This window comes from Oryctolagus cuniculus, chromosome 7 (assembly GCF_964237555.1).
Source record: "Oryctolagus cuniculus chromosome 7, mOryCun1.1, whole genome shotgun sequence".
In the NCBI taxonomy this organism is placed as follows: Eukaryota; Metazoa; Chordata; class Mammalia; order Lagomorpha; family Leporidae; genus Oryctolagus; species Oryctolagus cuniculus.
Window position 1 is genome coordinate 144,174,653 of NC_091438.1, and position 26,242 is coordinate 144,200,894.

The 26,242-nt window shown below is 61.0% G+C and overlaps 2 protein-coding genes across 6 annotated transcripts; one reads left to right on the forward strand and one right to left on the reverse strand.

Annotated features, from left to right (window-relative positions):
* Nucleotides 1-2,836: 2,836 nt before the first annotated feature.
* GPR3 (G protein-coupled receptor 3) lies at nucleotides 2,837-10,529 on the reverse strand. Of its 4 annotated transcripts, none has more exons than XM_008265881.4 (2): nucleotides 10,281-10,529; nucleotides 2,837-4,850 (listed from the first exon to the last, which is right to left on the reverse strand). In XM_008265881.4, the coding sequence occupies exon 2, from the start codon at nucleotides 4,843-4,845 to the stop codon at nucleotides 3,853-3,855; it is 993 nt and encodes a 330-aa protein (XP_008264103.1). In that variant the 5' UTR covers nucleotides 4,846-4,850; nucleotides 10,281-10,529; the 3' UTR covers nucleotides 2,837-3,852. The 4 variants fall into 4 exon arrangements, with proteins under 4 accessions (XP_008264103.1, XP_008264102.1, XP_069933108.1 ...); XM_008265880.4 differs by lacking the exon at nucleotides 10,281-10,529 and adding an exon at nucleotides 5,831-5,976; XM_070077007.1 differs by lacking the exon at nucleotides 10,281-10,529 and adding an exon at nucleotides 5,704-5,828.
* A 2,098-nt stretch (nucleotides 10,530-12,627) lies between these two features.
* Nucleotides 12,628-16,450, forward strand: CD164L2 (CD164 molecule like 2). 2 transcript variants are annotated; one of them, XM_002716092.4, is made up of 5 exons: nucleotides 12,628-12,912; nucleotides 13,298-13,465; nucleotides 13,571-13,642; nucleotides 14,102-14,146; nucleotides 15,423-16,450. In XM_002716092.4, the coding sequence occupies exons 1-5, from the start codon at nucleotides 12,825-12,827 to the stop codon at nucleotides 15,569-15,571; spliced, it is 522 nt and encodes a 173-aa protein (XP_002716138.2). In that variant the 5' UTR covers nucleotides 12,628-12,824; the 3' UTR covers nucleotides 15,572-16,450. The 2 variants fall into 2 exon arrangements, with proteins under 2 accessions (XP_002716138.2, XP_017201104.2); XM_017345615.3 differs by having other exon boundaries at nucleotides 14,461-15,495.
* The last annotated feature ends 9,792 nt before the right edge of the window (nucleotides 16,451-26,242 follow it).

Here is a 26,242-nt window from a genome sequence, read left to right on the forward strand (position 1 = left end):
AGCTAAGTCTGCACAGACACGTGTGTGCAAGAGCATGCATATACATTCAGGTGTGTGCTCCGGCACGCAGACGGGTGCGTGCTGTGCCTATGTGCAGGTACGCCTGGGTGTGCACACATGTTGGGACGTGTGTGCCTGGAGGTGTGTTCTGTGGACAGCCAGGGACCAGGGCCCTGCCTGCGTGCCTGTGTGTGCCCATGGGTGAGTGCCCGCGTGTGCACAGGCCTCAGGGCAGAGGGAGCTGGGGGACGCAGGGCTGGCAGCCCCTGGCTCCAGGGGGGAACCTGACAGACGAGCCTCGCCGCAGCCCCCGGCCCTGGGAGCCTGCTCTCAGCCTGCGGAAGCTGTGAGCCCGTGAACTCATCTTATATTAATAGCTGCTGTCTCCTCACTTACTGCGGGGGGGAGGCAGTCGCGGCCCTGGAGGGGCTGCCCCCTCATCCACACAGGACCAGGGGCTGTGGGGAAGCTGTGGTGGGCTCCACCCATCCCAGGGCCTACTCCACCTGCAAGGGCACCCTGCCCTGTACATCTCAACGACCCCCCCCCCCCCACCGCCACCAGCTCGGCCTCCTGGGACCCTGTAGCTGCCTGGGATCAGGCATGGGGGATGGGCAGCTGACAGGCAGAGACTGAGGCTGGGCCACCCCCTCCCCAAACACGGGCATGCACGTGCACACATGGGCATGTGCATGCGCACACACGCGTGTGGAGCAGCCTGTGCTGAGCACCAGAGGAGACACAGGAGGAGACAGTCTCAAGGAGAAGGCATGGTCCTTGCCCTCGGGGGTCCACAGTCTGAGGGAGGAGACCAGCCCTCAGGAGTTCCTGTCTGAGGGGGGAGACGTGAGCTTGTACTCAGAAGCCCCTAGCTCTGTCTCCAGGAGCCCTCAGTCGGAGGAGACCCACCTGTCCCTCCTCCCAGGGCTCCCCCCAGGCTGAGGAGAAAAGCAAGAAGCTTCCGGAAACCTCTCCCTCAAGGCAGGTGTGGTAGGTGCCGTGTATCAGTCATCTTCACAGCCACAGGGCTCAGCCAGGGAGGCTTCCTGGAGGCGGCACGGGGTGGGGGTTCAGGGGGAGCCTGGGCCTGGTTTGCAGGGTGCCACGAGGTAAACACTCAGCCCCAGACACCCCTCAGGGAGCACCCAGCTCCAGAGGCCGAGACCCAGATGGGGGCTTCCGGAAATGCCTCCGGCTGCCCCCTGCACACACAACGGCCCCCGGGCAGGGAGGCCCTCCCGACAGGAGGATGGCCGGAGGCCAGGCCTGCTCAGGCCCGGGCACTGGGGGGGAGGGGGGGGCAGACACAAAGGAGCAAGCCCCGCCCGGGCCCCCTTCTGACCTTGGTGGTGCTCCTGAGGAGCGTGGGAACCCCCAGCTTGTCCCTAGCCAGGGGACAGGCCTTCCTGCTGTTTCCAAAACCCACTCCGTCAACCAGGAAAGACACAGATTCGGAGTCCAGGGACCTGGGTTCAATCCCCAGCTCGCCTCCGACTCCACTTGGGGCAAATCAAAGGCCGCCTTTCCAGGAGGCCTGTCCGGGCCTCTCACTTCCAGCTCGCTGGCACCCTCCATGTCCTTCCTGCTTGCCCCGGGAACTTACCCCGGACATCACGGGGTATCAAGCTGTCCACCAAGACAGCAGAGGGTGGGTGAAGGCCCTCAGTGTCCTCATCTGTAACATGGGCGCAGTACCCACCCGAAGAAGCCATGCGATGTCTTTGGCTGTGTTTGGCTCAAAGCTCGGCATGGGAATGGCTGGCTGAGTGGGGGTCTTTCCCCAGGGACCTCCTGGGAAGGGAGGGAGACAGGACAAGGCTCAGCCTGAGCAAGGGGCCTTTTGCCCTGCATCCGGGACGTGCCAAGGCCACCCCCTTGGATTCCTACAGCTGATGCTGGGGAGGGGTCTGGAACAGCAGGCAGAAGAGCTGTGGCGGGGGGATGCGGAGAGAGCCCTAGTCCTGGCCTGGCACAGCCGTGGGAGACTAAGCAGATGGGCGCACCTCTGTGGGCCTCGGTGTTTCCGTCTGCGTAATGGGGCCCCACCTCTAGGCCTGTCCAGCGGTCAGGCCAGAGAGGCTGTGAGGCCGGGCGGGTCAGAGTTTCCTTTCACACACGCGAGTCTGGGCAGCGCACACGGAAGTCCCAGACGCACACGTTCATGGTCACTCGCTCTTCCAGCTCTTCTGTCTCTGCCTGCCTGCCCAGGGTGGGCCGCTGGCGCTGAGAACCGAGCCACCAGAACCCAGGGTGCAGAGGTCCCAAGCCTCAGGCTGGGCGAGGGAGGAAGTGGGAGGCCATCGCCCAGTAGGCAGAGCCCAGGTTCGGGAAACAGATGTTCCCGGCTGGGAGCCTGGCTCTGTTTCCCGGCTGCACAACCTTGGGCCAGTCACCAAGCCTCTCCCTGCCTCAGTTTCCTCATGTGTGGCCCATGCCGGCTGTCGCGCTGCCCACTCTGAACCCCCCACCCCCCACTGCAAAGGGGCCGTTCCTGAGGAGGAAACCGACAGGCTGTGAGCGCATGGTTCACGCGGGGCCTCAGACGGCCTGATGTGGGCAGGATGTGGGCGTCCTCAGCCCAAGAAGGGCCCGCATCCTGGTTCCTGTCCCCAGGGGGAAGCGAGCTCCTGGCCCGCTGGCGCCCAGGTCTGAGTAGAGGGGAACTGGCATGGGGAGGGGGGCTGCTGTCACCTGCCAGCCACACCCCACGCAGGGTCTCCAGTTCCCCAGATCCCCCAAAGGCCCTGCTGGCCTGGCCTGGCCCTCTTATCCCAAATTATCCCCCATCATGAGCGCACACACACACACACACACACACACACGTACACACCAAAACTTATCACAAAATCACTTTTTATTTGACTTGGGTTGGGTACAGGAACAGGGAACGCACTGGGGGCCGTACCCCGGTTGGCAGAGGGGTGGGGAGTTGGCTCGTGCCCCGCCTCCTCTAGGGCACCGCAGGGTGAGGCCTGGTCCCCCAGGCCATGGCTGTGGCGCTGGGCGCCAGGCTGGAGTGGAGTTGGGGGCTTGCTTCTGGTCCCAGCTGCTCGGCCAGGCTGCAGCTTCCCCCAAACAGCCACCAGAGGGCAGTCGGCCCCCAGCGCAGAGGAATTCTTGGTTGTTCAGGTGATGGCTCCTTAAAAAAATAAAAAACCAGAGGCTGGTGTGTTCCCCTCCGTCCCCGAGGGGGCGGGCCCGGGGGGAGGCTCTGGTTCCTATGATCTCTTCGATAAAAAATAAGCAAAAATAATAATAACAAAATACGTGGTTTCTCTTTCTCCCTTTTCCCCTCCAGGAACTGAGGTCAGCAATGTCGGTGTGGGGACTTGGGGTGCCCTGGTACAGCCTGGGTTTCGAGGTGTGGGTCTCCTTGCCCCCTTCCCACCCATCAAAAGCTTCATAAATAAATAAACCATAAATAGATACTCTCTTTGTATGTGCACATATATATATATAGATAGATAGATAAATCTCTCTTCTGTCTAGGCAGCTGACTAACCTCTCTGACTCTAGCTCAAACATAAAGTGACATGGTCAAGGTCAAGTCTAGGGGGAGGGACAGCGAGGACTTGGAATGGCACTGTCAAAGCCCCAGCAATCTGGAAGTGCAAGCCAGCTGGTCTCTGGGCCATTTCTGAGTAGAACCCAGACCACCTGAACATTCTGGAGCCACGAGCCCACAGGGGCCCTGTCGGGAGCTCGAGCAGAATCCTGAAACACCCAATGTCCTAGAACTCCAGAACCAGCTGGGTCCCCAGGGGTGTGGAGCCGGGGGTTGGAACAAAGCCCTGGAGAAGCTAACATTCTGGACTTGTGTAGCGTCAGGGCTGGAGGGCCAGCAGGACGCGACTAGACGTCGCTGGGGGAGCGGGAACGGAAGGGGATCTTGGAAGAGGAGCAGCAGCAGCACACAGCCCACAGCACCTTCTGCACGTCCTGGTTGCGGAAGGCGTAGATGATGGGGTTGATCATGGAGTTGTAGGTGGCGGGGAGCAGGGTGAGGTAGGTGTAGAGGGGTGGGGAATGGGCATCACCCAGCAGGCAGTAGACGGTGAAGGGTAACCAGCAGGCGGCAAAGGCGCCCAGCACCACAGCCAGCGTGGCGATGCCCTTGCGGGTGGCCACGTAGTGGGAGGCGGGCAGCAGGTGCCGCTGGAGGGCAATTTGCTGGGCATGGCGGCAGACGATGCGGCAGATCTGGGCATAGAGCTGCAGCATGATGCCAAACACCATGAAGAAGGCAATAGCCAGGACCACCAGATGGTTCTTGGAGAGCGGGTGCACCACGCCGCATGTGGTCAGGCCATCCAAGCAGTTCCAGGCCAGCACAGGCAGCAGCCCCAGGCCCAGGGCACTGCTCCATACCAGGGCCAGCATCACGTAGGTCCGCGTCACTGTTGTCTCCGAGTAGTAGGTGAGGGCATTGTATAGAGAAAGGTAGCGGTCGACCGTGATGGCCAGCAGGCTGCCGATGCTGGCAGTGAAGGCCGTGGCCAGCACACCAACCAGGACCAGCTTCATCTCCACCGAGCCGATGCAGAAGACAGCAGCAAAGTGCAGGACCAGGCCCAGGCCTGCCAGCAGGTCTGCCACGGCCAGGCTGCCCACCAGCAGGAACATGGGGGCGCGGAAGGCGGGCGTGCCCACGATGATGGCCACCACCAGCGCGTTCTCGCAGGACACCAGGGTGCCTGAGATGCACAGTACCACGTCCCAGGCCGTGGGCGAGGGCAGAGGTGTGGCTGGGCCCGTGGGCCCCTCGGCTGGGCCGGTGCTGCTTAGGTTCACACTGCCTGGGCCAGCTGAGAGCCAGGCCAGGGGGCTACCCGCACCCCACATCATGGCACCTGCAGGAGAAAGACCCTGTGAGAAGCTGGGAGGAGGGCTCTGCAGGGGGAGGGTAAAGCACCCCTCGGGACACCCGGTGGGACCCCCATGCCTTGCCCGCTCCATTCATACCCTGAGGCTCTGCCCCAGACACCTCCTCCTGGATGCCCCCAGGCCTCTGCGTGGCTCCTGGGGGTGCCTGTTCTGAGTCTCCCCACTCTCCTTTCTCGGTCCTCTTTTCCTACTTGGGTAACCAGAGGAGGACCAGACCAAGGGCTACCATAAATGGATGGGGGCAATAGGATCCAAGGGACGCCCCCAAAGGCTCCAGGCTGGGGGAAGGAAACACTTCTCCCTCCCATCAGAGAGGCTCCCAGACCCCTCACGATTCTCAGGACTGGCAGCTCCAAGCTCCGCCCCCAGGGAGTGCGCGTGAGCGCCCTGTCAGCCCCCACCCTCCACTCTTGGGGTAACAGCACCGGGGAAAGCCGGCCCTCCCCCATCCACAACACCCTCTCCCAGACTTCCGTCCCCAGCCAGACCCCTCCTTCTGCCTCAACTCCTGGGGCCCCAGGAAAGGCACCCCCTGCTGGAAGTCCGCAGCCTGGTGCCCGGACACCTGGATCCTGGGCCTGACTCCGCCTCCTGCCCGGGTTTCTGGATCCCTAGGTCAGACGCCTCCTGCTGCTTAAACGCCTGGGTCGCTGCCCCCGACGCCTCCTGCTGGCCCAACCTCAGGGACCTCAGATGACCATCTGTCTCTCAGGGCCTCGAGTGCCTGCAGGCACGCTCACCCTTTGCCAGGTCACCCAACTGACAGCTCCGGCACCCGAAGAGGTGGGACCCCGCCTGCTTAACCCAGAACGTGCTGACCCGGAATCCCAGCATCTCGACCTCCGACCCTGGCGAGCCGCTAGGAGCCTTCGGCCGGCCCATCGCCCCTGCATCCTCCGTGCCCTCTCCAGGACGCCTGGTGCCCGCGGCGGGGGCCGCTACTCACCGCTCAGGACCGGGTGCGGCCGGGCCGCGGGGAGACTCCGCTCGGGTCCTGGCGGCGCAGGGTGTGCGCGGACCCCGAGAAGCCCCCGCGGCCGGGCGAGAGGCGGCGTGAGTCACCCCGCCCCGCCCCGCCCCCGGCCACCGGTTCGGTGACGTCAGTGGCCCCGTCGGCCAATAGGCGCGGCGCGCTGGGGCGCAGCGCGCGTTGCGCGGCATAGTAATGAGGCCTCGCGCCGCCCGCTCCCCCATTCATAAAAAGCGGCCGTGGCCGCGGCCCCGCCCCTCCCGCGCTGTCCCGCGCTGTCCTTGACGTTGCGCCCTCTGCGGGCCGGGGGGTTTCGGGGGGCGCTGGTGGGACGGCCTGAGAGAAGTCTCGGGAAGGCTGCAGAGGATAGGGTGGGGGACCCGGCCAGGCTGTAGGGGTGATGAGACTTTCGGGTGGCGGAGAAGGGCTGACGGAACGCAGGTGACGAAGCCCGGGTGATGGGCTGCATGGGCGTCCCCGATGAGGATGATGGCGTTGCCGGTAGTGGGGCCTTGAGGTGACGATGACAGGAGCACGAGGGAGCAGGGAGGCGGGTGGCAGTGACGGTGAGCCTGGTGACGGGATCCTGGGGAAGGGGGTGGCGGCCGTGGGATGCTGACGCGAGAGGAGGAAGCCCCGGGCCAGCCATAGTCATGTCAGGGTGACTGCAGCTTAGTGGGTTCAGGAACCCCAGGGGAAGATGGGGTTCCAGGTGGTGGGACTTGAGGTCCCCAGGACCCTGTCAGCAGTGCCGAGGTACTGAGGTACCGAGGTTGAGAGATGAGAATGTAGAGTGCTGGCAGGGGAACCCCAAGTGACCTGTGAGTGGGCTCCAGGGTGCAGGGTCTGGGCTGCTGGGGCAGGTCCCGTGATGCTGGGGCTGGGATGAGAGCTGGTGACGTCACTCCTGTCAGCCCAAACAGCGCCCTCCCAGCCCGGGAGAGGTGGCCTGGCAAGATTTCAAAACCTGAATTATTTATTCAAGGATCTGGAAAGCCAGGGGCGGGGGCGCTTCCCCGAAGCAGCAGGAGATAGGGAGCCGGGAAGAACTTGGAAGCAGAAAACCTGGCAGGGCAGCCCCCACCCAGCCCCATCCCAGCCCCCGCTGGGCTTCCTGGTGCCGGGGGCTCCGGGAAGGAGCTCGCTCTCCCTCAGTCCTGCCTGCCCTGAATCCCACCTCAGCGGACTTCTCCAGACTTGGCCGAGGTGGCCGCTCCCCACCCCCCTTTAGCACAAGGGAGAGGGGCAGGCCAGGCCCCTCTGGAGCCCTCCCCCCATCACAGCACCACTGCAGCTCCCGCGGGAGGGGCTGGGACAGGCTTGGGCTTGGGCACAGGGCAGGGGAGGTGGGGAAGAGAGAGGGTGGGCTGGGGGAGATGAGGTCGGAGGTGCTGTGTCTGAGGGCGTGCACTGTGGAGGCGGTCAAGAGTTGACTGGAGGGGCCCGTGCCATGGCCTAGTAGGCTAAGTCAACACCTGGAAATGCTGGCATCCCATGTGGGCGCCGGTTTGAGTCCCGGCTGCTCCACTTCCGATCCAGCTCTCTGCTAATGCACCTGGGAAAGCAGTGGAAGATGGCCCAAGTGCTTGGGCCCTTGCACCCATGTGGGAGACTGGGAGGAAGCTCCTGGCTCGTGGCTGCTGATTGGCCCAGCTCTGGCCATTGTGGCCATTTGGGGAGAGAACCAGCAGATGGAAGACCTCTCTCTCTCTCTCTCTCTCTCTCTCTCTGTAACTCTGCCTCTCAAATAAATAAATCTTAAAAAAAAAAAAAAAAGTGGACTGGGTTCAGCTCCCAGGTCGCCCATTTTCCAGCTGTGTGGCTCTGAGGAGCTCTGAGGGCTCTGTGGGCCCAGTTTCTCAACTCTAAAATGGAGGAGCTACGACTTCCCCCCTCACAGGGCTGCTGGCACTGGCTATGTGTTGTTGTTATTTTAATTTTACTTTTTTTATTTTTACGCACTGAAAGGCAGAGAGAGACAGAGATCCTCCATTTGCTGGGTCCCTCCCTAAATGCCTGCAACAGCTAGTGCCAGGTCGGGCCAAAGTCAAGAGCCCAAGACTGCATCTGGGTCTCCCATGTGGAAGGCAGGAACCCAAGGACTTGGACCAGCACCTGCTGCCTCCCAGGGTGTGCATTCACAGGAAGCCGGAATCAGAAGCGAAGTTGGACTTGAACTCAGGCACTTCGAGAGGGGATACGAGTGTCCAAGCTGCATCTTAACTATGGAGCCAAGTGTCTGCCCCAGATCTGGCTATGAGTCGATGGCCTATCTGGCCATCAGAGGCCACCTGGGAGACACAGGTGTGCAGGTGGTAACAGGTTCTAGGGCTGGATGACGTCACTTGGGAGAGGGAGCCGCTGGATGAAAATGTTGCTGCTCCCGGGCCCAGAACCCCTTCTCTTCTCCAGGGCTCTGTCCCCACCCCCTCCCCTCCACACAGCCTTTCCTGGCCTCCGTCCCGGATTCCTCCCTGGAACCCCCCACACCCCGTCCAGAAGTGGTGTGTTTATTCCTGCTTGTTTGTCTGTTTCCCACCTGTCGCCCCCGGGATGTAAGCTCCGTGAGGCGGAGACTGCTGGAGAACACAGCCCGACAGGTAGTGGGTGTTCAGTGAGTATTTGTTGGTGGTTGATTAAACCGAATAGGAGCAGCCCGAGAAAGAAAACAGAATAATATGCCTGGTGCCAAAAAAAACCAGGGGTGTCAGGAAAGAGGAGACGAGGACATCAGCACCCAGGGCTCTGGAACGCTCTGTCCCCACAGAGCTCTGGGCACGGGGCTGCGGGGAGTCGGTATGCAAGCGCAGGGTGATGGGCTGTCTGCTCTTCTGAGCGGCCCTGACAGACTTCTCCCACTGTCACAGTCATCAGTCCGCGCCCTGGCCATTGCTCTCTTCCGTCCTGTGTGCAGCGCCCTGGGGGGTCCCCCTGGCTGTCTTCATTCTGTTCTCCTGTTCCTTTGCTGTTTGCTTTTAAATAAATTTTTAAAAATATTGAGTTATTTATTTGAAAGGCAGAATGACAGGGGAAGAGGGAAGGAGAGAACTTCCGTCCGCTGGTTCGCTCCCCAAATGACTGCAGCAGCTGGGGCTGGGCCAGGCCGAAGCCAGGAGCCTGGAACTCCATCCGGGGCTCCCACATGGGTGTTAAGAGCTTCCCAGGCACATTAGCAGGGAGGTGGATCAGAAGTGGAGCAGCCGGGACTCGAACCGACGCCCATAAGGGATGCTGGTGTTGCGAATGCCGGCCCCCACTGGTTCCTCGAGCTTTTTGTTCTCATGCAAGTCATGGCCTGTAATTCTGTGTGTGGATTCATTTTTCTTTGCAATAATCCAAAGAATGGTAAATCATGCCCAAGCCAGTTGTGTTGTCACCACAAAATGGGGTCTGAAAGCAAACACACGGAGGACCGATGTGCTCTGAGGCGCTCTGCCTTCTCCTCCAGTTCTGTCTCTCGGGCACTGATGTTGCGGGACATCCGGGGTAGTTTCCGTGTCCTTTTGCAGTGCAGGCGGAGGCTCGGGTGGCCGGGAGGGAGAGCACAGTGATATGTCTGACCTGGAAAAACCCCGCAGAGCCAGGACACTGAAGCGAGGCCGTGGGTTTTTGCAGGTGCGCCCTGCCCTCTCTCATGTCCCGAAAGTGTCCACGTCGACAGGGCAACTGATGCCATCACTGCCGGCGGGGTCTCACCTCGGAGACCTGCAGCTTCAGGGACGAGCAGCCCTCCTGGCCCGTCCTCCGCAGGTCGCCTGCACCTGGCTCCTGGCTTCCTGTGCACCACAGACACCTCCCTCCATCCTTTCCACCCACCAGGTGCGGTATCAGAGCCCAGTGTTTACAACAAGCCTACAATGGTGGAGGGCATGGCCCCCATTTCATAGGTGTCGCCGAGAGAAGCCAAGGCACTCGCCCATACCACACAGTAAATGGCAGACAGGAGTCTGAAGCCAGGTCCAATCTGCCTTCTGTTTCAGCTTGGATGTAAGCCAGCAGGGGCTGGGGGTGAAGTTAGATTAGGGCTTGATATGGCTGCAGTTCCCCGGGTGGCCACCAGATGGCCGTGAGCGCTCACTCCCAGGTGAGACTTCCTTCCTTTTCACCTGATGGGCAAAGGGAAGGGAGGGCGCGTGGTGACACGGGTAACTGCCACACCGAAGGCCCCTGTCCCTGACTGGGAGCCTGGCATCATTGGAGCCGGCTCTCTCAGCCCAGGCCATTCAGCCCGTATCCACTAAGGTCCCCTGGGCGTGGCTTTCCGTGGGTGCTGGAGACAGAAAATCTGGCCACATCCCCGCATTTTCAACACTCACTCAGTATTTGTTGAGCAGCCAGAGCACAGGCACAGAGCAAACCCCCTAGCTGCTTCTAGCCACTTCCTTGTCCCTGGGGAGAGACGGACAAGCCACAAGTGGATACTTACCAGGATATCGGGTCAGGAGGCTGGAGGGTCTCCCAGCCCGGCGGGGCAGACAGTTCAGGGTGGTTCCTTAGCCACCCGCTCAGCCCTTGCTGGGTGCGGCTGAGACCGCGGTTCTGGCCTTCGTGGAATCCGCTGCCCAGGAAGCCAGTGGATGATGACGAATCTCTGTATCGGGATGACGTGAGCCAGGAGACCCCTGCTAGGCAGGGAGGTCAGCGCTGAAGACAGAAGAGAGGGGTTCAGGGAGAGGCCTCGGCGAGGCCCCCAGGAGGGAAGGAGTGGACGCATTTGAGTAGGGATGAGCCCAGCGTGTCCAGAGCCCAGTGAGCTCAGGCGCGAGGGGTTGAGCAAGGACAGGCGGGCAGGGGAGTGATATGGTCTGACTGGGGTTTCCCTAGGGTCACTGTGACTGCCGAGTGGAGAACGGGCTGAGGGAGTAGGAGCAGGAGCCCCCACTAGGAGGCCACTGCAGTCGTTCTGGTGAGGGATGGCGAGGGATCCAGGGCAGGAAGGCCATGGATGTGGATCTACCAGCTGAGACAGGTGCTGCAGCAGCTCAGTCTTATTCTGCAACAGTTTCAGAGGGCTTCCTGAAGGAGGTGGCCTTTGTGGGGGCTGATGCTGTGGAGTAGCAGGTAGGGCCACCGCCTGCAGTGCTGGCATCCCATATGGGTGCCGGTTTGAGATCCAGCTGCTCCATTTCCAATCCAGCTCTGTGCTGTGGCCTGGGAAAGCAGTAGATGATGGCTCAAGTCCTTGGGCCCCTGCACCTGTGTGGGAGACCCGGAAGAAGCTCCTGGCTCCTGGCTTCAGATTGGCGCAACTCCGGCCGTTGCAGCCAGTTGGGGAGTGAACCAACAGATGGAAGACCTCTCTCTCTCTCTCTCTCTCTCTCCCTGCATCTCCCTCTCTGTGTAACTCTGATTTTCAAGTAAAATAAATAAATCCTTTAAAAAAAAAAAAGGGAGGTGGCCTTTGAGTGGTGTCTTGAAGGGCTGGTTACCCGGCAGATGGATTCACGGTAGAGGACCCTCCAGAGATGCGAACAGCTAAGCAAGGGGGTCTGAACAGGAGGGCAGCCGTTCTGTCTCCTTGGAGGGTAGGAGGGTGACGGGGGAGCCCGGGACAGGAGACAGAGACTTCTGGAGTCAGGAATGAGAGGGCTACTGAAAAACTCAGCCAGAAGAGACAGGTCACAGCCATGGTGCGGGCCCTCCCGCTGAAGGCCTGAGAAAGCAGGAGACCACCCAAGTGCTTGGGCCCCTGCACCGCGTGGGAGACCTGGAAGAGGCTCCTGGCTCCTGGCTCAGCTTGGCCCAGTCCTGGCTGTTGCAGCCTTTTGGAGGAATGAACTGTCAGATGGAAGAGCTCTCGCTCGCTCTCGCTCTCTCTCTCTCTCACACACACACACACACAACTTTGCCTTTCAAGTAAATAAATCTTAAAAAAAAAAAAAAAAAAAGGATGACCTGGGGCCAGCGCTGTGGCAGGTAAAACTGCCGCCTGCAGTGCCGGCATCCCACATGGGCACCAGTTTGTGTCCCAGCTGCTCCTCTTCCGATCCAGCTCTCTGCTATGGCCTGGGAAAGCAGTAGAAGATGGCCCAAGTCCTTGGGCCCCTGCACCCACATGGGAGACCTGGAGGAAGCTCCTGGCTTCAGATCAGTGCGGCCCTGGCCGTTGGTGTCATCTAGAGAGTGAACCAGCGATGGAAGACCTCTCTCTCTCTCTCTCCCCTTCTCTGTGTAACTATGACTTTCAAATAAATAAATAAATCTTTAACAAAAATGATGACCTGGCAGACTATGGAAGAGGGTTCAGGACCCAAAGTGGTCACCTGGATTCGGAGGAGAAGCAGATGGGGGAAGGAGAGAGGAGGGGCGGAGGATGGAGATGAAGGGTGTCCCTAAGGACCCTAAGGACAGACGGCTGCAGAGGGAGGAGACACGGGAGGCGACCGCAGGCTTTTGGTTGGCACTGCTCGGGATGCCCGTGTCCCGTATCAGTCTGCCTGGCTGTGAGTCAGCTCCGCTCCTGGTTCCGGCTTCCAAAGGGGCAGTGTCAGGGCAGGAGCAGCGGCCCGTGGAAAGGTCCAGGAGACCTGGTAAGGCCTGGCCTAGCCTCGGCCAGGGGGGTGGCAGGCGGGAGGCTGAAGGCAGAGGATGCGAGGGCGAGGGCAGGAAATGACCTCACTCCAGATCCCGACTTCACGGCGCAGTCTGTGACCTCGAGCGGCTCCCTCGCCTCCTCCGAGCTTCAGTTTCCTCACGTGCGAAGCTACTTGGAGTACTGGGGGCACCCAGTAGCCACATTCGCGGCTCGCCTCGGCCCCGCCCCCTTTTGTCCAAGTCCCGCCCCGGACCTAGGAGCCCAGCCCCACCTGGCCCTTCTCGCCGTCCACGCCCCTGGCCTGGCCGCGCCTCCACCTGGCCACGCCCCGGTGGCCCCGGTCCGGCTCCCCACAAGCTCCGAGGTGCCAAGTGAGAAAGGTCCGCGTCATCCCAGCGGTCCGCGGACCCCCACCCAGTCCCGGCGCCCGCGCCCATGGCCCAGCCTGGACCCCGCGCCTTGCGGGCTGCGCTCTGCGGCGGCTGCTGCTGCCTCTTGCTGTGTGCGCAGCTCTCCGTGGCTGGTAATGCGGCGGGGGTCTGCTGAGGGGGCCCGGGCCCAGGCAGGTGGAGCGCGTCCCTGCGGCTCTCCCAGGTGCCTTCCCTGCAACGCTCTGGAATGGGGCGGGGGCCATGACTTTCATGGCTGCAGGCTCCAGCCCGGGGGGGGGGGGGGGGGTTGTGGCTGGGGGTGGGGCCCCAAGTTTACAACAGGCTCCAGGTGTGGGGGGCGGTGCCGCAGGTGGGGCTTTGTGCATCCCAGATGTGCGGAAGAGGGGAGTGAACGTAGGGGACTTTAAGTTGCACACGCAGTCTTGTGGTGTGCAAGCTCCAGGTGCCTGCAGCGGGCTGAGAGCCACAGTGCGGGGGGAGATGCTGCAGCTCTGCCCACCCCCACCCCGCTCCCAGGTAAAGGCGCTCCTGGCTTTGGGCGGGGAGCCCTGATCCGCCTCAACGTCTGGCCTGCTGTCCAAGGGGGCTGCCGGCAGCTGGAGCTCTGTGAGCGCTGTGTGGCGGGGGCAGGGGCGCACAACCTCTCTGGCTGCGTGTGGCGGCAGTGCGGCCCCGAGGAGCCAGGTACGGAGGTGGGCCCCTTCCCCGCTGAGTGCCCCTGAGTGTGAGCCCCAGCGCCTTAGCGTCTCTCCCGATCCCGGAATCTCTGCCCGGTCCCTTTCCCACCAGGACTCTGTGTGGCCCAAGCTGAGTCAGGCCGGGAAGGTTGCTCAGTCTACAACCGCTCAGAGTCGTGTCCCGGTAAGAGGGCTCGCCCCAGCCGAGGTCGAGTGGAGGGAGGGGGCTAGGCTCTCCCCAGGAGGAGCCAGGTTTTCTCGGGGTGGGGGGACCATGCCCACGCGTGCCTGGGCCCCGTTTCAACACTGCTGAGAGATCCCTTCATGTGCCCTGTCTGTAGATGGGCCCAGGTGTGCAGAGGGGGCTGGGAGGGAGCAGTGGGGCTCCTTCTTTTCATTTAAGGTGTGGGGAGGGCTTTTGGAAGTTCTGAAGGGAGTGGAGATGGGGGGCTTCCCAGAGGAAGTGTCATCAGAGGTGAGCCTTGGGGCCTGGAGGGGCGAGAAGGCACTGGTGGAGGGTCCTGGGGGTCCGGGCCTGGGAGGAGCGCTGGGGGCCTGACCCGACTCAGAAGTACAGCTCTGGGCTGGGGTTGGGGTCTTGCTGGGAGGGGGGCTGTTCACTGTGGATTTCCTGTCTCCCCAGCTGCCCACCACCACCCCACCTATGAACCGGAGACCGTGACAACAGGTAGGTGCCACGTGGGGGCCGGGCCAGGAACAGGAAGGACAGCTGGGCTCAGGCGCAGAGGCCCTCTGCCCTCTGAGCCCTCCCTCTGCGCCTGTTTCCACATCCATAAAATGGGTTGGATGCCACCGACCTCACAGAGCTGCCGTGAGGGCTGCGTGAGGCTGTTGAGTGCCCCTGTGGCGGATCAGAAGTGCCAGCTCACGTCCTGCCGGTCCCTGTCCTGGGAACTCCTTAGGACCTGGCCTTGGAGCCCAGGGGGTGTGGCTCCGCTTGCCGGTCACTCCTCCTTGGTGACTACCTGCTCCGACCTCCAGGCCCAGATGCTCACAAAGCAGAGCAGAGGCAAGAGCCCCGCCCTTCGGTCCCCTGCCCCTCGGGGCCCGGAGGTCAGCAGACCTGGCCTGCACAGCTGAAGAGGCTCGTGGTTAATTAAAGCCGGAACCTGATCTCCGAGGCTGAATTATTGATGGCTCAGCCCTGGGCGGCTCCTGTCTTCCCACCCGTGCTCCCCTCCCGCCACGGCCTGCTCTGGGGGCTCCCTGAGCTGCGGCGGGGACCATGCTTTGCCCTTCACGTTGCCAGACCCCCTTACACCACCCACACCCTCTGGGTGGCGTGCCCCGATCACGGCTGGCGCGCTGTCCCTGGACCCGGGATGATCTGCCACCCGCCAGCCTGTCCTGCTCCAACCTGGCCCAGGGCCTGAAATCGAATCCCTGCTGGGAGCCAGTGGGTAACGTGGCACAGCTGGGAGCCACCCAGGCCTCACCTGGCAACCGTGGCCACACGGCTGCGCCCTCTAAGGGGCAGGGGAGGTGTGGCAGTCCACCTGCCCTGACTGTGGGGTCACTCTGGCTGAGTCTGGCCCTCAGAGGCTGGTTCGGCCCTCTGTCTGCACTTGGCGGCTCAGGGCTGGGAGGCCACCAAAGGGATGCATCATCTGCATCTGGGCTCAGGAGGCCCGAGGCTGGGCGGGCTTGGGCTGCCTGAGTCCTGGGGCCGCTGTCACGCTGCGTGGCTAGCGAGGGCCCAGGACGTTGGTAGGGAGCTTGGTGGCTCTCTGGCCCCACCTGCTCATCAAGAGGCCCGAGAGGGCACATGAGGTGTGTGCAGCCCAGGGCACTCAGGAGTTTAACCAGGACTGGATAGGCGCCACCTCCACCCCCCAGCCCCCACCAACTCCTACCCCCGGGCTGAGAGCCCGGTCTTCCAGACCCTCAGTGTGGGGCTGGGCCTGGGAGCCTGCTCTGACCTCCGCGGGGCCCCACCCCTACAGGGAGCCCACCAGGCCCTGAAGCCCACAGCCCTGGCTTTGATGGGGCCAGCTTCATCGGGGGCGTTGTGCTGGTGCTGAGCCTGCAGGCGGTGGCCTTCTTTGTGCTGCGCTTCCTCAAGGCCAAGGACAGCACTTACCAGACGCTGTGAGTACCTGGCCAGGGCGAGTCCAGGGCCCTGCCCCCGCCCCTGTCCTGCCCCAAGCCCCCGTGTGAGTCCTGGGCCTGGTGTCCCTGAGCCCAGCTAAGCCTCCTGTGCCCTTGTCCCCTGGTGCTGCCAGCAGGGAGGAGAACCAGTAGACGATGGCCCAGGCGAGTCTCGGGTGCTCGGGTCTGTGGCCGTGGGCAGGAGCCGGGGCCATGCGCAGTCTGGTCTTCCAGGGAGAAGGCGAGCCGTGTGCTGTGTTCGAGGGTGCGGTGGGGGGTGGTGTGTGTGCCCGCATCAGAGGGCTGGCCCCCCAGCTGCTGCCGCTCTCCGGGGCACAGCTCTCCTCCCCACACGGAGGCAGCGTCGCCCCTGGGGGGCCTCTCTGGCCTCTGACCCCTTGGACCTGCACTCCCCACTGAGGGGGAGGAGGATGCAGAGGCCGCCCCTGTGGCCTCCCTGTGGGCACTGGAGAGTGGAGAGAATGCTGGCTGCCCAATTCTAGCCCCTGCAGACACCAAGTGGGCCCAGCAGCTGTCCCTGACTCCCTCTTGCCCTGGGCCTGGTACCTGCCGCCGAGAGTGTCCCTCTACCGCCTTGTGTCTCCTCTGTCGACTCTGCTGGGCACCTGGGTTCTGCGCCCTTCTCTTCCCACCAGCCTGGCCTGGGCACTGCCCCCAAATAAAGGCGCTGTTTCCAGCCCGATGTCCTGAGCTGTGTGTGGATTGCACGGAACGAGGGTTTGATCACTGTCCTCTCCTGGGCCTGTTACACAGCCACATCTGCTGCACCTGTGTGAGCCCCTCCTGCTGCCCCTTTGCAGGTGGGGGCACAGCTCCGCTCCTTGCTCTCGGCCGCACAGGCGGCTGGGGCAAGGCTGGGGTTTGAACCTGGGCTTTTCTGACTGCAGCATGAGCAGAACCTCCCTCTAGAGGCATCGCCAGCTCCCGCAGCCCTCTAAATCCATGGCCCTGCCCCAGGGCACAGGTGGACGGGCCCCACCCGTGCCCCCGTCCCTGGGCACAGAAGCCTTGCCACTCAGTGGGCACTTGCTGGGAGCTGGGCATGTTGCTGTGGGTCCTGCTTGTCTTTTTAAAAAAATTATTTTATCCATTTGAGAGGCAGAGTGACAGAGACAGAGATCTTCCATTGCTGGTTCACTCCCCAAATGACCACAATGGTCAGGGCTGGGCCAGATTAGAGCCAGGAGCTGCATCAGGGTCTCCCATACAGCTGCAGGGGCCCAAGCACTTGGGCCATTTCCTGCTGCTTTCCCAGGTGCATTAGCAGGGAGCTGGATCGGAAGCGCAACAGCTGGGACTCGAACCAGTGCTCTGGAGTGCGATGCTGGTGTCGTGGGCAGCGGCTTAACCCTAGGTACCACAACACCAGCCCCGGTCGGTCCCACACTTGTATCTTGGTGACCCGGACCATGAGCAGAGGAGTTGGGGGGAGGGGAGTCACGGCTGGGAGCTTAGTGTCTGGCGCTCTGGGTGAACTCAGCCCAGTGATTTCTCAGCTCTGGGCCTCAGTTTCTCATCTGTGCTGTGGGGCCAGTGATGACCTCCCCGAGTGGGCTTAGGCCGGGGTCGGAGCTGGTGTGCGTCCTCCGTTGGCTCCGTTCCCTGGCACCCAGCCACCCTTCCAGCTGTTCAGCCTTCTGCACCTCCTCTCCCCCTACCGACTGGGGCCTCCCTGGTCGGTGTGTGTGTGTGGGGTCTCTCCGGCTGCAGGAGTGGCTCTGAGGGAGCCTGGGGCCCGCAGGCAGTTCCGGTACTCCTTGGCCTTAGGAGAGTACGCCTGGCCACGCGCTGCCCTGCCAACCCCAGTGCCGGCCATGATCCACCCGCCCTTGCCCTCCTGTACTCAAAGCCTCCCATCCTCAGACACCATGCCCCTCGGGCACCCTCCAGCTACTGGGACCGCTCCCTGCCCCCAGCCCACCTGGCATTAGCTGCTCTTCAAGGCCTTGCCCGGGCACCTCCTCCTGCCGGGGCCCCCCTCCCTGCCTCCTTCCCCTAGCACAATTCTTTCCCTTACCCTCATTTATTGGATGTTTTCTTTCTCTTTCAAAAGTGGTAGATGGGGGTAGATGTTGTGGCACAGTGGGTAAAGCCGCCACCTGCGATGCCAGTTTGAGTCCCGGCTGCTCCACTTCCATTCCAGCTCCCTGCTAATGGCCCGGGAAGGCAGCGGTGATGGCCCAAGTTCTTGGGCCCCTGCCACTTGCATGGGAGACACTGCAGGAGTTCCAGGCTCCTGGCTTCAGTCTGGCCCAGCTCTGGCCGTTGCAGCCATTTGGGGACTGAACCAGTGGATGGAAGATCTCTCTCTCTCTCCATTGCTATGCTTTTCAAATAAATCTTTAAAACAAACCAAAGCAGTAAATGCCATGAGGGAAAGGACTAGAGCATGGTTTAGGTAAGGAGTGACGGTCACTTCTCCCTTCAGCCCCACCCCCCAGAAACAGCCATGGAGAACCCTGCTGTCCTGTTTTCTGTCACCCTACAGCACCTGCGCAATCTAGCGTTTTAAAAATACAGAATGGGGCCGGCGCCGCGGCTCACTAGGCTAATCCTCCACCTTGCGGCGCCGGCACCCAGGGTTCTAGTCCCGGTCAGGGCGCCGGATTCTGTCCCAGTTGCCCCTCTTCCAGGCCAGCTCTCTGCTGTGGCCAGGGAGTGCAGTGGAGGATGGCCCAAGTGCTTGGGCCCTGCACCCCATGGGAGACCAGGAGAAGCACCTGGCTCCTGCCATCGGATCAGCACGGTGCACCGGCCGCAGCGCGCCGGCCGCGGCAGCCATTGGAGGGTGAACCAACGGCAAAAGGAAGACCTTTCTCTCTGTCTCTCTCTCTCTCACTGTCCACTCTGCCTGTCAAAAAAATAAATAAATAAATAAAAAATAAAAAAAATAAAAACACAGAGTGGGCTCATGCCATCCGTCCTGTTCTCATGGACACGTTCGCCTGTGGCATTTCAGAGGGGCAGCACCTAGGTGCCCGGCTCATGCCACTGGCTGGTCGGGTCACTTCCCCGCTGACTCAGCAGCAGCCACAGTGGGCAGGCTGTGCACGGGCCTTGGCACCCTGGCGGCAGGTGTGGGGACGTCCGTGCCTGTGACTGGAATCTGAGTCTCGGGCGGCCCCTCTCAGGGATGCAGCCACTGATGCCCGGATGCCTCTGTGCACCTCAGGGCGCCAGCCCGGAAGCATCGGGCCCGCCAGGGGCGGGCTCCCAGAAGGCTTTGCTCTTCTCCCCCAGCATCCGAGGTTGCGCTCCAGCTTCATCCTCGCATCTGCTACCTCCTCACCCGCCTCCAGGCCTCCAGGCGTCCCCTGCACAGGCCGCCCACTCGAATGGCCCAGAGCAGTGATGGTTTCCTATGCCCCAGGGCGGGGCACAACATCACTCTCCTAAGGATGCTTCTCCCCGGCGTGGGGACGCAGGGCTGGGGTAGAAGCTCTGTAGCTCTGAGCACGCGAGTGCCAGAGAGCAGAAGGCGTGTCCCACCCCTGGGCCTCCACTTCTCCTTAGTTGTTCACTCACTGGACTGCTGTACCCCAGCACCTGCTTTGTAGCAGGCCCGTCGGCCAAGGTCGACATGGAGGACACGAGCCAGACTGTGAGGCTGGGCGGTGATGTCCAAACCACACTCCATCTGACATCTGAGAGCAGCAGGTGCCCAGTGAGTGGCCGCAGCGGTCATGGTTAACAGTGTGGATCACGGAAGGGTCCTTGGTGGAGGTGGCCTTCAGGCTGCGCCTTCACAGACAGGTGGAGCTCACAGGTGGAGAGGAAGAGGAGGACATTCCCCATGGAAGGCACAAGAGGAAAAAGGTTTGAAGGTGAACAAATCCCTGTGAATGAGGAGCCCTGGGAGCCGCCATCAGAAATCAGACTCCCTCCAGGTTGGACAGAGAGGGCAGGGAGCAGCCCATTCCCCCTGGGGTCGAGGAGGGAACTCCCCCATCCCCTGCCGGCTCCAGCCGTGGCCAGGCATCTCCGGAGGAATGAGAGGAAGGCTTGCGCCAGGTCGGTCTTTTGGTGCCGGCCCCCTCCCTCTGGTGGCCCCAGCAGTGTGGCCTTCTCTGGGCCTCATGCCCCCATCGCTCCTCCTATCTCGGGATCTCGCCTGCCTGCGGAGCCAGGACCATCCCGGCTGCCCAGCTAGGGGTGTGCAGTCTCTCTCCCCTCTCCTCTGAGCCCTCCCATTTCCTCCCGGATGTTCCTCTATCCAGGGTGGGACCAGGTGGGAGTTTGTAATCTGAGCGCTGCATGTAAATATATGCAAATAGAATGCAAATAGTGCCAAACCTTCCAGCACAGGAAGCAGGGAGATGGAGAAAGAACTACAGGGGCGTCTAGGAGAGACAGCCCACCTGGGCTCACTCAGCCACAGGGTCTCCCCGCAGAACCCAGGGAACTGGAAATCAACAAAGCTGTCCTCCTGCCCGGTTGTCCCGGAGCTGCAGGAAGTCCTGGGGTGAGGGGAGCCCCTGGTCACCAAGGTGAGAGATACTGGGGAGCCAGCAGGAACCTTGCAGTTAACTGGGGGGGCTGGGGGTGCTCCAGTTACTGTGCTCAAGAGCCCTGGTAGAGGCCCAAGGACCCGCTCTGTGCCGGACTCCAGCCGGGCACCCCACAGGTGAGGGCACCTCTGCCGTGGGTGGGAGCGTCCCCGTTGTAGGGCTCTGAGGGGGTGGAAGGCTGCGAGGAGTGGGAGGACTAGGCCTGCGCCCGCCCCCACTGGTGATTCGTGTGCACTCCCTGGGGCGCGCTCAGGTCCACCTGGTCCTTCTCTGGGCCAGGACGTCCGGGAATCTGCTCAGGTGTCAGGAGGGCGAGGCGGGCTTTGGAGGAGGCAGGATGGTAGAATCACGTGGTGCTGGCGTGCTGGGGGCAGAGCCCTTCCCCCAAACCCTCTCCAGAGCCCTCTTTGGGCCCTGGTAGAGCCAAGAGGACTTCCTGGGATTCCACCCTCGGCCTGTTGCTGTGCTGAGGAGGGGCGCAGGGAGTAACATGAGGGTCTCCCTCAGCCCGTCCCCTCTTCTCCAGGCCCTGAGAGCTGCTGAGTTGAGGCGGCATCCGAATGGCTTGTACCCCCTGTGCCTACCAGAGGGCAGTCCTCCAAGTCTTTGGTGACGCGGACACCGCGGGAGGCGGCTGAGAACAGGGTGGGGGGCAGGGACCAGCGCTGTGGTGCAGCGGGCAAGCCGCCTCTGGGCGCGCCCACGTCCCGCACCAGAGTGGTGGTCTGAGTCCAGGCGGGCTGCTTCCGAGCCAGCATCCTGCTACTGCATCCTGGGGGCGGCAGGTGACTGCTTAGGTGCTTGGGCCCCCGCCACGCATGGGGGAGACCTGAGAGGAGTTCCAGGCTCCTGCCTTGGCCTGGCTCAGCCATGGTTATTGTGGACATCTGGGGACAATCTTCCTCTCTATCTCCTTGTCTCTTTGTTTCTCTCTCTTTCTCTCTCCCCATCTATCTTTTCTTCTTCTTTTTTAAATGATTTTATTTATTTACTTGAGAGGTAGAGTTACAGAGAGATAGAAAGAAAGGTCTTCCATCCGCTGGTTCACTCCCCAATTGGCCACAACGGCTGGAACTGCTCCGATCCGAAACCAGGAGCCAGGAGCTTCTTCTGGGTCTCCCACCAGGGTGCAGGGGCCCAAGGACTTGGGCCATCTTCTGCTATCCCAGGCCATAGCAGAGAGCTGGATCAGAAGAGGAGCAGCCAGGACTAGAACCGGGCGCCCATATGGGATGCTGTTGCCACAGGCGGAGGCTTAGTCTACTACGTCACAGCACCGGCCCCCCATCTCTTTACCTTTAAAGTAGGTGATAGAGGCCATGTTGTCGTGGGTTGAGCCACCACTCGCAATGCCAGCCTCCCATATTGGAGCACCAGGTCCATCCCTGGCTACTGTGCTTCTGATCTCACGTGGGAAACCTAGGTGGACTTCTCTGCCTCTCCCTCTTTCCCTGTCACTTTGTCTTTCAACTAAAACAATCTAAAAAAAAGGTAGATGAGAAATTTAAAATAAACATTAAAAAGACTTCGTGGAAAATGGAATTCAAAGATAAGTTTATAAGAAAAAGGTTAGTAGGGGCCGGGGCTGTGGTGTAGCGGGTAAAGCTGCTGTGTGCAGTACCGGCATCCCATATGGGCACCAGTTCGAATCCCGGATGCTCCACTTCCGATCCAGCTATGGCCTAGGAAAGCAGTAGAAGATGGCCCAAATCCTTGGGCCCCTGCACCCACGTGAGAGACCTGGAAGAAGCTCCTGGCTCCTGGCTTCAGATAGGCACAGCTCCTGCCGTTGTGGCTATCTGGGAAGTGAACCAGCGGATAGAAGACCTCTCTCTTTCTCTCTGCCTCTCCTTCTCTCTCTGTATAACTCTTTCAAGTAAATAAATAAATCTTTAAAAAAAAGAAAGAAAGAAAGAAAGAGAGAGAGAAAGAGAGAAAGAGAGAAAGAAAGAGAGAAAGAAAGAGAGAAAGAAAGAGAGAAAGAAAGAGAGAAAGAAAGAGAGAAAGAAAGAGAGAAAGAAAGAGAGAAAGAAAGAAAGAAAGAAAGAAAGAAAGAAAGAAAGAAAGAAAGAAAGAAAGAAAGAAAGAAAGAGAAAGAAAGAAAAAGAAAAAAGAAAAAGGCTAGTCAGCTGGGCCCAGTGGTCATTTCTCCCCTTGGCCCCTAGGGGGTGCCAGAGCCCATTGGAGCAAGGCATCCCTTAAGTAAGTCACTGTGGTGGGGCTTCTTGGAAGAGGTGCCATTTTCAAGGACCTTAATGGCTGTGTAGAAGTTCTGTAGACAGATGAGGTGTGAGAGGTAAAGGTAAAGGAGAATACAGCCGGGCCTGCGAGCGCCGAGTGAGCTGAGAGCAGGTGTGTGCTGTTGCCTGCAGTGACTGGTGAGGGCCTCACAGGCCAGTTCCCGGAGCGTACCACACAGCTGGCTCAGGAGAGTGCAGGGCAGTGCAGAGCCACGCAAGAATTTTAAGCAGGGGAGGGGTGCCGGCATTGTGGTGCAGGCGGTTAAGCCACAGCCTGTGATACCAACATCCCATGTGAGTGCCAGCTGCTCCACTTCCGTTTTTTTTTTTTTTTTTTAAGGTTTATTTTTATTTGTTTGAAAAGCAGTTACACAGAGAGGGGGAGAGGGACAGAGATTGTCCATTTGCTGGCACACATCCCAGATGTGGCCACATCCCACAAGGGCCTGGGCTGGGCCAGGTCAAAGCCCAGGGCTTTCTCCAGACCTCCCATGTGAGTGACAGGTGCCCAAGCACTTGGGCCATCCTCCGCTGCTTTCCCAGGTGCATTAGCAGGGAGCTGGATCAGAAGTGGAGCAGCCGGGACTTGAACCAGTTCTCATATGGAGACTAGCAGATGGCAGCTTACCCCACTATACCACAATGCCAGGTCCTTGCTCCACTTCCAATGCAGCTCCCTGCCAATGTGCTTGAGAAAACAGCAGAAGATGGCCCAAATGCCACACATTTGGGAGACCTGGATGGAGTTCCAGGCTCCTGGCTTCGGCCTGGTCTAGCCCTGGCCATTGCAGCCGTTTAGGGGGTAACCAGTGGGTGGAGGACCTCTCACTTTCTCTGTAACTGCCTTTCAAGTACACACACACACACACACACCCATGCACGCACACACAAAGGAGTGGAAGCAAGGACACAGTTAGGAAGGCTGTAGCAGCCATGGAGACAGAGGTGCTAGGATTGACAGGGACTCAGGCGGGAGCCCCTGCAGGCCTCGGGGTGGGAGGGACCCCAGGGCCAGCGGGCAGCCAGCGGGAGGCCCCTGGTTTTTATCATGAATCACAGCGGGTTACTTCGAGCCCACCTGCCCACAGGACCTCCAGTGTCCCCAGGGTTTGCAAGACTTTGCCGTGAAGTGAAGCTGACCGTCAGCAGAAGCAGATTCACAGAAACCCGCTTGAGGGGCTCATACTTTATCCACAAGGCCTCAGTCCAGGGAGGGGAAGCGTCTGCCCAACCCGCACAGCTCCCCGCGCATGCCCAGCTCGGGCCATAGCCGCGGTCTGGCCCCTGCCTTCCCACCTCTTCCGGAGGCAGAGGGTGGTTCTGTGGATTTTTTCTCTGCTCTTAGTTTGGGAGGCCGGAGTCTGCATTCTGGCTGGGGAATGAGAATTTGCACGACTTACTGTCCAGGGGACATGAAGGGGACTGTCTACGCTGCTGAATCCCCACCCTGGACCTGAAGAGTCCCTCACACCTGCCTCCCCCTCCCCCTGGACACCGGGGAGCTGCGAGCAGAGCTGGGGGTGCTGGTAATGGGCAGTGCGGGTGACTGCGTGCAGGGAGGGCTCCTTCCCAGCACTGTCGCTGCCTCCACCGGTGACCCAGGGCAAGTCCGGCCCCTGGGGGCTGCGGGGGGGTGGGGTGGGGCTCCGTTTCCACATCTGAGAAGCGGCAATGGTTAGGATGGGACAGGAGTGAAGAACCTGGGCTCTGCCACCTACTGACTACACAGCCCGCCCTGTGGGCGCCTTGGGCGCTTCCGGCACCAAACGGCGGGATGGCCACGGGGGGCTTGTGCCTGCCCCTGAGCCTCTGCTCGGAGAGCCGAGCCACTGCAGGCTTCTTGCAGAGCTCAGAGACTGTTGGGGAGAGAGCCGAAAGAGGGAAGTGGTTGCGGGGAACCCCTTCCTGCACAGCCGCCCACAAGGCCCCTCCCTGCTCTCGCCTGCATCTGCTCAGGCGCTGACGGGAGCTGGGAAGAGCTGCAGGGAAGCCAAGGATTCTGGGGGTGATAAGGCACAGGGAAGAACATGTTGTCAGCTCAGCACCACTGTGGCTGCACTCAGCTGAGCGACCTTGGCCAAACAACCTAGCCCCTCAGCACCGTGCTTTTCTTATGGGCCTGAGAGCACCCGCCTCCTCGCCGCGGCTTTGAGGCTCCTGGTTGATAACATCATCAAGGGTGCCACGCAATGGTGCCGGGTGCCCAGGTGCCTGCCAACCCCTCCCGCCAGGCCACTTCCTGAGTTTCCAGGGCTGGAAGGCTTTTCCACCTGCGGTACAGACGATGACTCACGTGGTGGCGACTGTCGGTGGTGCCCGGAGGTACAGACCCTGCTATCAATCTAAGCTCAGTGGGCGCCACGCCATGTCTGAGACCACTGCCTCCAAGCGCAGCGTCAGCGGGGTGCCCAGCTGCAGCAGGGGCCACCCTGGGCGGGGTCCAGAGGATGCTTCTCGAAGCCGCCTGGCAGCCAGCACCCTTATCTCCCCCGCACAGCTTCCTTAGCCACCTCCTCCTGCCAACCGCCTCTGTCCACTTTTAAAAAGAAGTCTTTAAATGCTTTCCTTGGCCAGAGCTGCGGCTCACGAGGCTAATCCTCCACCTGCGGTGCCGGCACCCAGGGTTCTAGTCCCGGTAGGGGCACCGGATTCTGTCCCGGTTGCTCCTCTTCCTGTCCAGCTCTCTGCTGTGGCCCGGGAAGGCAGTGGAGGATGGCCCACGTCCTTGGGCCCTGCATCCACATGGGATACCAGGAGCAACACCTGGTTCCTGCCATCGGATCAGCGCGGTGCACCGGCCGCAGCATACCGGCCGCAGCGGCCATTGGGGGGTGAACCAACGGCAAAGGAAGACCTTTCTCTCTGTCTCTCTCTCACTGTCCACTCTGCCCGTCAAAAAAAAAAAAAAAAAGAAAAAAGCTTTCCTGGCTCTCAGGGCTCTGGGGATGGCCGGCCAGGCTTCTGTCTGAAGGTGCACAAGACAAAGCCAGAGGGCCCGCGATGGATGGATTGGTTGGATGGCCCTGAGCGCTCTCCAGCCTGAAAGCAGGTAGTTTCATGGGAGAAACTGCACAGCTTTCTTGCCCTCTCTGTTGCTCATGCCTGTCTCTTGTAAGCTCTCTGTTTTCTACCCCAGTCTCTGTTGCAGGCCAAGTTCTCACCTTCTACTACTTTTTTGTTAAATATGTTTATTTATTTGAAAGGCAGAACTACAGAGAGACAGAGAGAGAGTGAGAGGTCTTCCATCCACTGGTTCACTTCCCAGATGACCACAATGGCCAAAGCTGCGCCGATCTGAAGCCAGGAGCCAGGAGCTTCTTCCGGGTCTCCCACATGGGGCAGGGGTCCAAGGGCTTGGGCCATCTTCTACTGCTTTCCCAGGCATAGCAGAGAACTGGATTGGAAGTGGAGCAGCCAGGACTTGAACTGGCGGCCATATGGGATGTTGGTACTGCAAGATTTATTCACCCATATAGAAGTCAGAGTCACAGGGAGAGAAGGGGGGAGAGAGACAGAGATCTACTATGCTCTGATTCACTTCCCAAATGGCCACAACGGAGGGGGGCTGGGCTTGGCTGAAGACAGGAGCCAGGGGCTTCCTCCAGGTGTCCCACATGGGTGCAGGGACCCAAGTACTTGGGCCATCCTCCTCTGCTTTCCCAGGCACATCAGCAGGGAGCTGGATTGGAAGCGCTGACATCAAAGGCCGAGGTTTTACTGCCATGCCACAGCACCCACCCCCCTCTACCACTTCTTACCTGTCCCACCTGGGGCCACTTCTAACCTTGGGTCAAACCAAGTCTTCCATGAAGCAACGGGGTGATGAAACAGCAGTCACTCGCCCGGCATTTACTCGGCAATGATTTGCCCAAAGCCACGTTCTGGTAAGCGGTGGCTGAAACAGTG

What these genes read in the sequence shown, in the direction of transcription:
- GPR3 (XM_008265881.4), bottom strand. Translation starts at nt 4,845, where the DNA reads ATGATGTGGGGTGCGGGTAGCCCCCTGGCCTGGCTCTCAGCTGGCCCA.
- CD164L2 (XM_002716092.4), top strand. Translation starts at nt 12,825, where the DNA reads ATGGCCCAGCCTGGACCCCGCGCCTTGCGGGCTGCGCTCTGCGGCGGC. An exon ending in TGCGCAGCTCTCCGTGGCTG is followed by an intron (nt 12,913 to 13,297) that starts GTAATGCGGCGG and finishes CCCCGCTCCCAG; the next exon opens with GTAAAGGCGCTCCTGGCTTT. An exon ending in CCGCTCAGAGTCGTGTCCCG is followed by an intron (nt 13,643 to 14,101) that starts GTAAGAGGGCTC and finishes CTGTCTCCCCAG; the next exon opens with CTGCCCACCACCACCCCACC.